The sequence below is a fragment of the Elgaria multicarinata genome, chromosome 3 (assembly GCF_023053635.1).
Source record: "Elgaria multicarinata webbii isolate HBS135686 ecotype San Diego chromosome 3, rElgMul1.1.pri, whole genome shotgun sequence".
Taxonomy (NCBI): domain Eukaryota; kingdom Metazoa; phylum Chordata; class Lepidosauria; order Squamata; family Anguidae; genus Elgaria; species Elgaria multicarinata.
In genome coordinates this window covers 46,681,732-46,695,638 of record NC_086173.1, presented here as the reverse complement: position 1 = coordinate 46,695,638, position 13,907 = coordinate 46,681,732, and the positions used below count along the sequence as shown (strand labels likewise).

The window sequence follows — 13,907 nt, the reverse complement described above, 5'->3', positions numbered from 1 at the left end:
AAATAGAACCTGTGCTTTAATGCGCTGTGTATCCTATTAGAAACATTGATTTTAGTTATCCTGTAATCAGTGTTTTTCTTTCACCTGTGCCATTTGTGGCATGCTTCATATAGTGTTCCAGGTTAGGGTTGGGGGCTACCTTCAGGGAGAAACTTAGAATGCGTGGAGAAATGTCCATTGCAATAAACCTGAACCAGTTAATGTAATCAGATCGGTACAAATATCAGATTGGTACAGTGGCTCTTATGCAAGTCTGCAGACAGCGTCTTGCCTAGCTGCCCATGCCAAGTAAGAATTGCCTCCAGGTTAAAAAGTGGTTTGGTTTGGTTTAGTTAGTTTCCTTTTATGGCCGCAAATATTTCTAATATACATATATGTGTACTACTGTGCTAGTTAGAAAAAGAAAAGAAAGGTAACCAAGTAACACTTTGTGGAACTGTTTTCAAGGCTGCTCTTGGGTGGCTATAATGTCATGTTTGCATAAGTTTACTGTTGTCCTCTGCATCAATATCCATAACTGCTACCAAACAGTGATGGAAGTTCCTCTATCAATAATCTTTCTCCCTCTTCTCCAAATCTTAGCAACTTCTGTCTTTTCAGGCATGTAATGGCTCCAGGTCTGGACAAGCTGTTCATTTTCTCTTAGCTGTCTTCCGAGAGCTAACATCTCTGTATGGATGCAAGGACCCAAATCTTCAGCCAAAGCAGAAGGTAAATGCCTTGTTCTGGTGTCAGATGGCATGTTGATTTGCCCACAAGTGCTGCTTCTTGGAGAGAGAGGAGGTTTGGGGCTGTCAACAATAGAAATGAAACAGGGGTGGACTGAATAAAGGTTGGTTGTGGTTTTCCTCAGCAGCTTTTATTTGAAAAATTTGTTGAAAGTCTCTATTTTATATACATTATTAATAATCCCTTTACAAATGTTCAATTATCATAGTCGACAATACTTCATATAAGCAGTGAAATGGGTCTTTTGAGACTGGCTGACAGATCTTGTTTTACATTTTGTTAAACAAAATAAATCTTCTCATTTCAGCAATGTGATGTTCTTAGAGAGTTTATCCAGAACTCCGAAGTCCTTCCTTCTCAAGAACTGGAAGCATTTGCAGAATCTCTTGTGGCCAACAGTCTCCCCTCACTGACGCTGAGTCCTCAGGATTCCAGTCACAAGAGGATGGTGGTTGAAATGGCAGTTCACACAGCAGCTGTTTTACTGTCTGGACAGAATCGAATCCTTGAACCTCTAAGGAATCTGGCATTCTCGCCCAACACCATGCAGGTGAAGCAATGTCTGCTGAGTAGAGATTTTATTAGTATTTGCAGATCATGCAAACCCTGAAAGTGAGCAGGAGTGCAAGTCCTGGAAAACTTTCACAATTTTCCAAATTTGTGTTTGTGTACATTGAGCAGGGGGTTGGGCTTGATGGCCTTATAGGCCCCTTCCAACTCTACTATTCTATGATTCTACAGAATTGAACACTTGCACAAGTGTACAATCTCCCGCCCCCATCCACATTTTCAAGCATTTGCCTATGGGGGAAATGTGTGGATTTTGGGTGTGCACATTAAAAAAATGCTCATTTTCCTGATCAAAAATGTGCATTTTTCCTAATCGTGGGGAGAAAAGAGGTTAATGTTCCGGGGTGCAAGTGAGGCAAAACAAACTTCAAGGAGGAATATGGAGAACCTCAACAAGCTTAAACATCGCATGCTGAGCTTTCCTTTAACGTTCTTGTCCATTCTTTAAATCACTACTACTTTACTTGCATTTCCCTTTCTGTTCATTCCTTTACATTTTGGTGTGACTGGTGGTATATTCTAGTCTTCTAATTTTTCCGTTTTTTTGGTTACATGAGAAAATGTGTTAACTGTATCTGGGTATGAACAAGTCTCAGGCCAATCAAATCAGTGTCTGCTGTAAGAAAGATGCCACTCACTATATGTTACTATAGTATAACTCTGATCCTCATTCTCTTCTGCAGAATGCTTTTCTGCCAACAATGCCAGAGGACTTACTAGCTCAGGCTGTGAACTGGGAGGCAACAGCAGGACTTCACTGGTATAGTAAGTACCATGCCCAATATTGGCATTAAGCTGGGGAAAGCCATTGTTTCAGTTGTGGTTTCTCCAAAGTAGAAACTTTCCAGGGTGCAGAGAAGCTTCATTTTGCTATTTTCAGATATTGTGTTCTCTTGTGTCAAATTACCTTCTAGTATCAATTTAGGCTAATGGACATAGGGTCATGTGTATCAATGTGGCCTTTTGAAAAGAACCTGATTGAAATGCCATTTCCATAAAACTGGAAGTAGTGTTAAAACATTTACAAATCTACATTATACAAGTCATAGAAGGAAAGTTCTATTTTGCTGACGTACATATCACGGGATCAAGTAGAGTGGTGCTAATCTGTGGAAAATCCTAATTATCTCTGAAAATATCCAGATCTGTTTTTTTTAAGTGAAGTCCAGTAATGAGACTGTGTGATAGAGTTGGTTGTTAGAATGGCCAGCATTTGTTCACTGGGGGCAGGATGTTATTCTGCTGAGCCACTGAAGTCCCAGGAGATAATGTCATATTGAAACACAATTTTGGATAGAACAACAGTAGAAAAGCATTTGGAAACACGGGCAATTTAGCCATGCTGGTATGTTGTTGCACACACCCATTATACCCATCTAATACAGCATGACAGTCCACTGAGTCCCCCTCGCAATTTCTTTTGCAAGGAATAAAAACTAAATAACACTTAGTCTTCCACATAAGTTACAATTGGTGAACAATTTGCATGTTTCATTTCTGTAAAATATGTTTTGCTATTGTTTATGAAGATGACCTGAAGATCAAACTAACTGTTACTATAAATTGCTGGGTACTTCAAATTGACATCTCCCTAGTTATTTTTTACTTAGGAAAGATCTATAATGACAAGGGACCATTACATGTTACATTTCTCTGTTTCCTGCTCCGTCTACCCACTACATGCCTATTGTGCTGATTTCTTTTCCTTTTCTTTGTTTAAATCAGCATGTCCAAATGGCCACCCCTGTACTATTGGAGAGGTAAGAGCTTTCACTCTGTATGTGTGTGTGTGTGTGTGTGTGTGTGTGTGTGTGTTCATTTTATTTTATTTCTTTAAATGCAATCTGTGCTATATTTTGCATAACACTTTGTGCTCTCCCAATATTATATATTGTTTAAGGCTCCCTTGCAGGTCAACTAAATAAGGAACTTTGCCTTACTTTTTACAATTGCTTAGCAACTTGAGAGAGATAATTATCCTAGCCATGTGACTATTGGACTATATGGTAGGCAGAAGCAAGAAGGCCTACTTTGACTCATTTGCAATCTTTGTTTTCTCCTTTTCAGTGTGGTCGTCCTATGCAACGAGGTTTATGTGTTGATTGTCAAGCTCCAATTGGAGGTGACAACCACAGGGCACTGCCAGATTTTCAAAAAGCACAGTAGGTGGTTTTTTTCTTTACTTCAACCTCTTTTATTTATGGAGTGTTACTGAGAAGCTTAGCCATCATGGTTCCGGTATACATGCAGTTTATGTTCTTTTTTTTTGTTGGAATCCCACTAGCACCTTGACTAAAGTATCCATTTTGCTCAGAGAAAGGCAGCATGAGCAAGAGACTTGAAAGAGACATGAGGCTCCTGGATAGGGGAGCTATACCTATGTGTGCAGTTGAGGTGCTCAACTGCAGTATGCAAAGCTTAGGAATTAATAGATGCAAATGCCTTCCTAACTACCGAGTCAACACCCACGTCAGAGAACCTTAATCCAATTCAGTGCCCCAGAGGGAAACATCCTGAAGCACACTCAACTCAAGATATATCAGAAGGCTAAAGTATCATCTTGGCATCTGTCATTGTACTCCCATCTTTCTGAGTACTTCTACCTATTTGTTTCCCAGAAGCATCACTTCTGTTATACGTACCTAACCTGGCTTTAACTCAGTCAAGTAGCCAGGAGTCTAACAAAAGCTTATATTTATCCTTGGAACCACGTTTTTGTTCCCTTAAGTACACCCCAGCCTTTGTGCAATCTCAAAAGTTTTACTCCTTTTTTAACTGAAGTGGAAAAGCCCATAACTGACCTTGGGTTCATGTACCTAGCTGCTGTGGTCCTTGGATTTAGCATACTCACTGTTGCACAGCTCCAAAATCAGCACAGGATTCACTTGGCTCTCAAGGCTATTCTTCATGATCCTTCCTCACACTCTCCCTTTCCTACTCTGGTGCTGAGCCCACATTTCCAGTGCCGGATTTTCTTTTTCTCCCTTCTGCTTGAAACCACCACTTTGCCTTGTTCACCTAGAGAGATTTGCTTTATTCAATATCCAGATAGGTCGGTTGCTTTGTATAGCTAGAAAGGACTTCACAACCTCCATTGTGGCTCACACTTTGCCACTCTGACTACTGTTGCCTTGATGGTGGTTGTGCCACTTCTTATGAGTTGCTAACTCTGAGTCCAGTAATTCATGTTTTTTGGTGAACTAGGAGTCTTGGGCATTGTACTCCAGGTTTTTCAAGGTCTTGAGTCCGGTGCAACCACCTACATACCCATGTTCCTCGCGCCTTCCCTTCCTTGCTTCATTACTTCCTTGTTTGTCTCCAATTTTGCTTGGTGAGCAAAATCCAGTGAGTTGTTTTCAGCCTCTCCATTCCAAATTCTATTTTTATGACCAAATTGTTTGATTTCAGCATCTTATAATAGTTTATTATTATTGTTATTAAATTCTATTACCACTGTAATAGTTGCCCTACATGCAAACACAAAAAGCTTGTCCATTTCACTATTACTGGGCAACTTGGTAGTCAAAAGTGTTTAGACAGCAGGAGTGTTTACCCTATTTTGAATTTGTGACCAAAAGCCTGTCGACCAGAAGTAACAGACTTGCTGTGAGTTTCCAAGGATCCATGACCAACCAGGAAGTGAGATCTTTTGTCTTTCCCTTAGTCTGAAAGAAGGTTAAATATACTCACTTTGACTCTGTCTCCTTCTTATGAAATATCTCTGGATCTGTACTTTCTGTCCTTCTCATGACCCACTTGGTACCATTACAAACCAAATCCCTGTGGCACATAGATACTGAAGCCCTATCTTGACATTTCCCTCACACCTTCCCTGCTCCTTATTCAGCAAGCTTTAATTCCTCAATTCCATCTTTCTCTATCTCTATTATTGCTATTAGAAACAGTGTGCTGAATAATGTGCCCAAGTGCTAAGTGGTTGGTATACCACTTAGTCTTTTCTTTTGTAAAACATTTTGGGCTAAAATCAGACTTGTATTATTTACCCTTGATCATTGTTCTTGAGCCCACTTTGTTGAAGCACAGTGTGTAATCTCCTATGTGTGCACCACACCTCTGTAAAAGATCATTTTATTTCTGGGTTTGTCATGGTATATGTACACATGAGAGTTTGTGTGTACATGTGGTAGAAGTTCTTCCCAAAACCTTGGGAGGCAAGGCCCATGCAGATATTCCTGGTGTATATGTTCTGGAACAAGGCTCTGTCTCACCAGTTATGACTTGTTTAGAGGTTGATGGTAGCTTACCATCCTAGGATTCTGCTATGAACTGATTTGCCAATTTTAATGTTTCTGTGATGTATTTCAATTTCTTTTATGCTGGTAACTTTGGTAAAAACAAATAGTAATCTTATTTGGATGGCCTGAACAAATTCATGGAGGAGAAGGCTATCAATTGCTACTAATCCTGATGGCTATATGCTACCTCCAGTATCAGAGGCAATGCCTATGTAAACCAGTTGCTGAGGGACATGGGTGGAGGGGTGCTGTTGCACTCATGCCCTGCTTTTCCCATGGATAACTGGTTGGCTACTGAGTGAGTAGAATGCTTGAGTAGATGGACCCTTGGTCTGATCGAGCATGGGTCTTCTGACGTTCTTAGGTTCCAGTTTTATAACAATGCATAAACAATATATATCTATACCAGGCTTTTCCCCCTTTTTTAAACAAAGATTGACTGTCCTTTGTAAGATGACAATTAATGGCCGATGGTGTCAAGGAATCATAGATTGTAAAACTTAGAAAAGTGTCTCTTTTTAGAAACTATGCACACTCACTTTGTATTTTATGCAGGCTTTCAAGGGACAGGACACAAACTGGCCACGTGCTTGGAGACCCTAGAAAAAGAGGAGCCGAAATAGCATCTGACAGGGAGATGTCTCCATCTGTCTTACTTGTGATCCGCTTGCTCACTCATTTGGCATTGCTTGTGGGAGCCACAAAAAATCCACAGGTATTTCTTTTTAATTGAAAGCTACAACCACATAATTCTACCTGAAAAGCAAAGCAGTGTAGGCAGCTGAGAAGACTTACCTGAAGTGGAGCTATTTAAAAAATCAAGCTTCCTCCCAATATTAGGCAAAGGAGAGTATGACATGGTTCACACACAACAAATAAACCACAGTTAACGACAGTGGGTTGTTTGGGAGCGAGCAAGTGTGCTGGCTCCTGAATGCTCACCCACTGCACTAAATAACCCAGGGATGCCCTGTGGCTCCTTGAGTTGTTCTCCATGATGTGCAAGCCCAGAACTCTGGGTTGTTGAGGGAGAAATGACTGTTTTAATACAAGAACAAACCATAGGTTCAAACTCTGGGTTGGATCTACTTCCTCAACAACCCAGAGTTCTGGGATCACACATCATGGAGAACAAGCCAGGGATAGGGCATCCCTTAGTTGATTAGCACAGTGGAAGTGAACAAGCAGGTGGAAGCCAATATCCATGTTCGCTCCCACACATTCCCAAAGAACCCACAGTTTGCTAACCATGGGTTATTACTTGCATGTGAACCGGGTCAATAGCATGTACTAGCAACAGAGGTTGTTGTATCAGTCACAGCATGGTTAATCATTGTGATATAACACACTTCTTTAATGTGTTGCATCCACAGTTCTGTGCCCCTGTGTGCATGGAGAATAAGGTGCAGAGGTGCTCCCATAGATTCCTCCTGTGTTAAGGTGTCCCCAAAAGCTGCTGCCTTACTAGGTGTGCCTCAGGGTGACCAGGCAGTCAGGTGAAGGTCATCCTCTGGGTGGGTCAGCAGCAGCTCTCTCTTTTCCAGGCCCTCAAGCATGGGTCCTGCTGGTTCAGAAAGTAGCCTGCGTGCCAAGAGCCTGGGTGGAACAAGCTGAATAATGCTCATAGGCGAACCTCTGCTTGGTGGGAATTGCCTGAATTACAGTGTAGCTCTCTTTGAGCCATTTTCTGATCTGCTTTCTTTGCATGCAGAATTTCAACCTTTAAAATGTGACTGTTCACTACTACGGTTGAAATATTTTTTGATGCTTTTCAATAATACCTTGTGAAGAAAGGTCACCTGCAATCCAGAATTGGGAGAAGTAAGACTGTGAACATGCTGCATGGATGTGATGATGTTTCCTATTAGTTGAAAAGGGTTTGTCTTTGGTGTTGTCAGATTGTAGTACACACTGTGGTGGACAATACGTTTCAGTGGATTTTTGTCTTCCCCAAGGATTTCAATGAGTAAGACATTTAGTTTTACTTTAAAGGTAAATGAAGATCACTTAACAAATTGGTCCAAAGACCTAGTTTTATGTTTGCATGCCTCATAATAGAATTACATAATGGTCATTCTGAATCTTGCTTTCTGTCATTCAAGTCGCTACTGCAGATCATAAAGCCACATGTTCAGGATCCAGTGAGCTTTCTCATGCAGCATATTCATAAGGACTTAGAGCAACTGATGAATACTCTTGGGAAGAGTGCTGATGAAACCACTAATGTCGTCCATCTCATTCTGTGTAGCCTTCTTAAAGAGCACGCAGGCCAATGTAAGTAGAGTAGCTTGCTTTTTTACAGAGTTTTATGTGGGATTCATAACTCAGCTTTCCAAAATAATCTTGTTTGCATTATTGGTTGTTCTTTGTAAGTCCCTGGCCAGGGTATGTAATACTGAATTACAGTATTCATCATGATATTTATTTATTTATTTTATTTATTTATTACATTTTTATACCGCCCAATAGCCGAAGCTCTCTGGGCGGTTCACAAAAATTAAAACCACAATAAAACAACCAACAGGTTAAAAGCACAATTACAAAATACAGTATAAAAAGCACAACCCGGATAAAACCACACAGCAAAATTGATATAAGATTAAAATACAGAGTTAAAACAGTAGGATTTAAATTTAAGTTAAAATTAAGTGTTAAAATATTGAGAGAATAAAAAGGTCTTCAGCTGGCGACGGAAGCAGTACAGTGTAGACGCCAGGCGGACCTCTCTGGGGAGCTCATTCCACAACCGGGGTGCCACAGCGGAGAAAGCCCTCCTCCTAGTAGCCACCTGCCCCACTTCCTTTGGCAGGGGCTCACAGAGAAGGGCTCCTGTAGATGATCTTAAGGTCTGGGCAGGTACATATGGGAGGAGGCGTTCCTTCAAATAACCTGGCCCCAAACCGTTTAGGGCTTTAAATGTTAATACCAGCACTTTGAATCGGGCCCGGACCTGGACTGGCAGCCAATGAAGCTGGAAAAGGACTGGTGTAATGTGATCTCGCAATAACACTAGCTAGGAATGATCACCCTCACTTTTCAAGCACTGTGATTTTACTAGGGCTGTGCAGGGACCCTCTGATCTGCTTTGGAGGCTGATTCAGAGCTTCTGAATTGGGCCTGACCTGCTTCAGATCCAGATCCAAAGCGAGATCCAGATATCTGAAGCAGATTGATTGTTGTGGGTTCCCGGGTGCAAGGCCGACTGGGAGTGCATTGGACACCCTGTTCACATCCCTCTCTCCACTAACCACCCCACCCACCGTAGTTTGAACATTACATCTAGAATACAAAAGAGCCACCCTCTTCCTTAAAAATGGTGGCTCTCATGGAGAGGTGGCTGCTGGGTCAAGTAAGTCCTGCGCACTTTGACCCAATCCGGATTCAGCCTGATCTCCACCTGCTTCAGTTCGGGATCCAGCTTCAGACCCGAGGTGGTGCATAGCCTTAGTTTTTACAACTTACATTGTATTGCAATGTTTATTTACATGTAAGAGTGTTGTTCTTGTTGAATTGTGTTTGGCTTCTTGTGTAACTTTGAATAAGTCATTCAGGGGGCAGAAAAAAATCCTACAACTCCCAGCACTCCCCAGCCATCCATAGTAGCTGGCGAATGCTGGGAATTGTAGGACTTTTTTCTGTCTAAACATGCATACAATTGCACCCATCATATTTTTTTGTGCTTGCGGCTTGACTGTACACATAATGGGCAAGTATGGACAGTCGCAACAGGAGAAGCAGCTATTATGGCTGCTTCCTCTTCCCCCACACATGCCTGCCATTTGTATTATACCCTGCACTGCAATGTGGCCAGGCACATCTTCCAAACCTGGTGCACAGTGGAGAGAGGGTCATACTCACTCTACAACCTCTACTGCACGTTGTAGATTGTAGGATGGCTGCGACACAGACACACACCTGCCAGACGATGCGACAGGTTAGGGCGATATGCCGCCCCACGCTGCAGCACAGGGAATAATGCAAATGGCAGTTGTGTGTGCAATGTGCACGAGGTCCAGGAGCAGGGAAGCAGTCACAATGGCTGCTTCCCTCGTTGCTGTCACCCACACCCAGTCAATGTGTCTCTGTGCATCACTGTGGAAATAATATGGAGTTCACACAAAATTATTTGAAGGCTTTAGAGTTGGTTCACACACTATTCCTTTAATGAGGGCATTTGTAGAAGCAAGTTCCTTGCTACCTGTATCTTTTGGAGGCTAATTCATGCAGAAAAGTTTGGGCATTTCTGTTGGTGTTCTCTCCACCCACACAACAGAAGGAAGTGCTGAGAAGAATCCACAGTTGTTACTACTTATTATTATGATTTATTTTTATTATTTATTTATATAGCACCACTTTCTATGGCTGCACCTCTCAAAAATAATTGCATGGAGGGGAGGAATGAGAGGCTCTGACATGCAATAAACATTTTAAAACTTGATGCTGTTTGGACTTTATACTGTTAGTTTTACCCTACCCTGTGCCTGTTTACCCTACCCAGTGCCTGTTTGCATTCTCTTCCCCTCCTTATCGCTTTACTATGATTTTAATAGAATGTAAGCCTACGCGGCAGGGTCTTGCTATTTACTGTTTTACTCTGTACAGCACCATGTACATTGATGGTGCTATAAAAATAAATAATAACAATAATAATTCTTTTGCAGGGCCAGTGCAATTTGATGGTCAACTTTCCCAAAAAGAGTACAGAAACAAATGGGAAAGAATTGTTGCAGACACCATTATTATTCCTGAACTGAAGGTAAAAATAAATATCTTGTTTTCCAAATAGTATTTTGAGTGGGGCATGTATTCCATTTCTAAGCTGAACAACATCTATAAAGTACTGTAGTCCCCTGATTACAGTAAAAAAAATGTGCATGCATGTTTACCTATTTACAGTATGTAACTCGTTTATCTGAGTATGCAGACAACAAATTGCTAAATGTGATATGGTTTGGAATCTGTTCCTCAAAAGTGACTGTAATATCTAGCCGGTGAAATGCAAATAGGCAGTATCCACTAGCTTTGGATAGAATTACTACACTTCTTGCTTACGTGCCAGTTAAAATCTAACTTTCTCATATGGACAAAGAGAAGAATAGGGAGGAGATTGCTTCAGCATGCAGGCTAAATATAGAGAGATTAATGTATCCTTTCTGCCTGCTGCAAATGTAAAATGCTTTGGCATTATTGTCATTGGTTCATAAGCCAAGATCATAGTGGTTCGGGCTTTCAGTGGTATCAGGCAGTATGCCTCTGGGCTAGGGAACACAACTGGGAGAGTACTCTTATACTCATGACTTGCTTGTGGGCTTTCCATTTGAGCACCAGTCGGCTACTGTGAGAACAGAATGTTGGACTAGATAATCAAGCATGGGGGAGCTGGGGGAGCCCTTCCACAAAGATGGATTGCACCCCTCACAAAGTCCCAAGCATCAGAAGTTGAGACCACCTACCTTCAAGAGTAGTAGGCTGGTTTATTCACGATTGCAACCTTACCCCAAAGTGCAGCCCTATAATTAAATTTTTGCATTCATTAATGGTAGCTATGGATTTGTATGGAAGAAAGTTAAGGTGTGTCGTTGGAGACAACTTCAGCTAAACCTGCCTCTTGCAATCCTAGAGCCTTGTGTGAATGCCAGAACTTCGCAAGAGCTGAGTTCCAAACAAAATGTAATGGAAGTCATTGAGGAACTCCTCATCTGCATAGTCTCATCTTGTGCTCAGTATCTTGATTTGATGTTGAAGTATAGACCTTCCCATATTGTACCATTTTTCACCACAGCTCCTAATAAACTAGCATTTCAGCCTTTGAAAGCTAAAGGAGTTCAGAATTCTCAAGGGGTCCAGTTATTCAAGACAGAGTTACAACTTTGCAAATTCCTAGATCAGCTGTAATACCTCAATTCCCAATCTGCCTTAAACAGTTGCATTGGTTGGCTGGCTTGATTGAAAGAGGATGCATTATCATGACTCACAGATACGTACCCTGTTTTCCCAATCAGCTTCTGGATAAAACGCTTCCAGAGTTAAATCGACAAATCAGTGAGGATGAGAGAATCTCTTCTAATCCGGTGGTGAAAATTATATACGGGGACCCTGCAACCTTCCTATCCAGACTGCCCAAGAACAGCATTGTGCACTGTTCCAGGATGTGGAGTTGCAGGAAGAGGATCTCAGTTGAGTACTTGGGGCATGTTGTCCAGCAGAAAGGTGGCAAGGATATGTTGCCCATCCTGTGGAAGTTTCTGCAAAAGGTGAGCATGCTCAGATCTTTTCCAATGGGCCTGTCTTGGGATATATTATTTGGAAACTACAGGGACCCAAGTGTAAGCTGCTCTTCATGATTAATAAAAGAAATTGTCCAACACACAGCCTTGCATCTTCCTTTCTCTTTTCCTCCGTTTTATGAATGTGATGACTTTGATCTTAAGAGCAGAAACTCTCCCGTCAGCTACTTGACAAAAGCTGAAGTACATCAGTAAGAATCAAACCAGGCAGGTGCTTTGAAATATTAAAATCACAGCTAAAGCATAAAGTAGCTTTGTGTTGGTGTCTGAGGTGATGCCATCTAGAGACCCAAATCTGTTCTTCCTCCAGAAGGTGCTGAGGGCTGTCAGAACTGGATTAAACTGGCTTTTATTCATGCTGATGTAGCTGAAATTAAGCAGAAGAATTTAAGGACAAGGACACATTTTACTGTTAACAGTGCTTAGTTGTTTGTTTTGCTTACAATCCAGCTGTTTAACCTTTCCTCTTGAACCATTCTTCTGATCAAATTCTGACCACTACTTTTACAGCAGCTGCCTTCTCACATTTGGGGAGGGGGAGAAACTGAGTAATTTATATACATTTCCTGGGAGAGAAAACAGTTGAGGATGCCCAATTTTGATTGCATAAAATGATCAAGTGGGATGTGTATGTGAGTTGAATGTGGACACGCAACACACTCATACACAGAGCATAAAATAAATTAGCAGCCCGGACCCACTGTTTTTCAGTAAAAAAAGAGAAAAAGGAAGAACAGTCATCATGACGCTGACTACATGTATTTCAGTGTCTCATCTAGTCCATTCCTTTGCTGGAATGGAGATTATTGCCCTGAAGTATCAATACTTCAGTGGTTGATACTTGTAACCATGTCTACTCAGAAGTCACTTCATTCCCACTGAATAACGTGGCACACAGAATCCTAATTGTATTCTTCGTTTATTACAATATTAGACAGACCTTTTTGAGAATACCCCTATAGGAAACATGGTAACAGCCACAGTCAGATGTGATGATTACTCTTGACCTGAGCTGGTAAAAAGCAACATTTGCATGATAGGCTTGGAAAAATCCCAGGTGCCAGATTGCTTTTGTGCTTAGAAAATAATGCTAGTGTCTAATTTTTTAAAAAATATTTTGCACTTCTGCATGTGCAGATGCCAGGAGAACTGCCTTTATACTGCAAAATAAGAATAGAATTCTGGTCAGGTCACTTCTGCCAGAAGTTGGGCATTGCTTTCTTTTTTCCAGAAAGGCATTTGCCATATATGTGGAAGATACGAAGCTCATGGGCATAAATTGAATCCTTTCTGCTGTACCAGAGACTGTAGTCTGTATTTTCTCCAGCGAGCAGTTCTGGCATCTGCTTGCTTCTCCCAAGACAAAAAAAGTGCAAGGGAAATCAGCCTTAAGAAGCTGGAATAGTCGCGTTAGTTTCAGTATTCATAGCAAAATGAAAAAGGTTAAAGTGGCATGTAGTTTATTTGGTGCTTAACAGTTACAAAAATATTATGTAATGCCTTGTATAATGAAGTTAGTACATGGGCATCAAGCAGATCTGTGCTCAGAATGAATAGATTTGCATAAATCCACTTCATGTATAAATTGGGTTTAAAATGAAATTAGACCGATGGGAAGCCATGTTATATGTGACATATTCTGGACTTGCTGAATATGAACAGTTCTGTGATATGTGAATTGCTGGTTATTGAAAACCGTCTCTGTTGACCCTACTGCAATCTCTCAATTTCTCCTTTCTGATTTACTGTACCCTGCTCCATTTCTAGGAAGCTGAATTGAGGCTGCTGAAGTATTTGCCAGAGATTCTAGCCCTGCAGAAATACTTGGTGAAGAAATTCCAAAACATTTCAGAGGTGAAACATCGCACAATTAGAGATTTTCTTAACAGCCTTACCTCAGGTGAGACTCTGCCGTACCCTAAATCCAGTTAGAATATAAAGAGTGTTAAGATAAGTGCTTAACACCATGGGCTTATCTATACGGCTTGTTTACCCTGACCTAAATGCGCATATTCGCATTTTAGGTTACATGACACAGTCGTCCATTCACCGCAGCGCCGGGTTT

At 41.2% G+C, this 13,907-nt stretch overlaps 1 protein-coding gene across 1 annotated transcript in view; it reads left to right on the top strand.

Moving 5' to 3' along the window:
• LOC134394556 (E3 ubiquitin-protein ligase RNF213-like) overlaps nucleotides 1-13,907 on the top strand; it is a 101,812-nt gene that overhangs the window by 80,425 nt on the left and 7,480 nt on the right. The window contains exons 51-60 of the mRNA XM_063120118.1: nucleotides 601-711; nucleotides 1,037-1,279; nucleotides 1,983-2,064; nucleotides 3,025-3,059; nucleotides 3,367-3,461; nucleotides 6,111-6,270; nucleotides 7,658-7,829; nucleotides 10,217-10,311; nucleotides 11,558-11,809; nucleotides 13,610-13,742. Coding sequence (XP_062976188.1) covers nucleotides 601-711; nucleotides 1,037-1,279; nucleotides 1,983-2,064; nucleotides 3,025-3,059; nucleotides 3,367-3,461; nucleotides 6,111-6,270; nucleotides 7,658-7,829; nucleotides 10,217-10,311; nucleotides 11,558-11,809; nucleotides 13,610-13,742 — 1,378 coding nt within the window. The remainder of the gene's footprint in view (nucleotides 1-600; nucleotides 712-1,036; nucleotides 1,280-1,982; nucleotides 2,065-3,024; nucleotides 3,060-3,366; nucleotides 3,462-6,110; nucleotides 6,271-7,657; nucleotides 7,830-10,216; nucleotides 10,312-11,557; nucleotides 11,810-13,609; nucleotides 13,743-13,907) is intronic.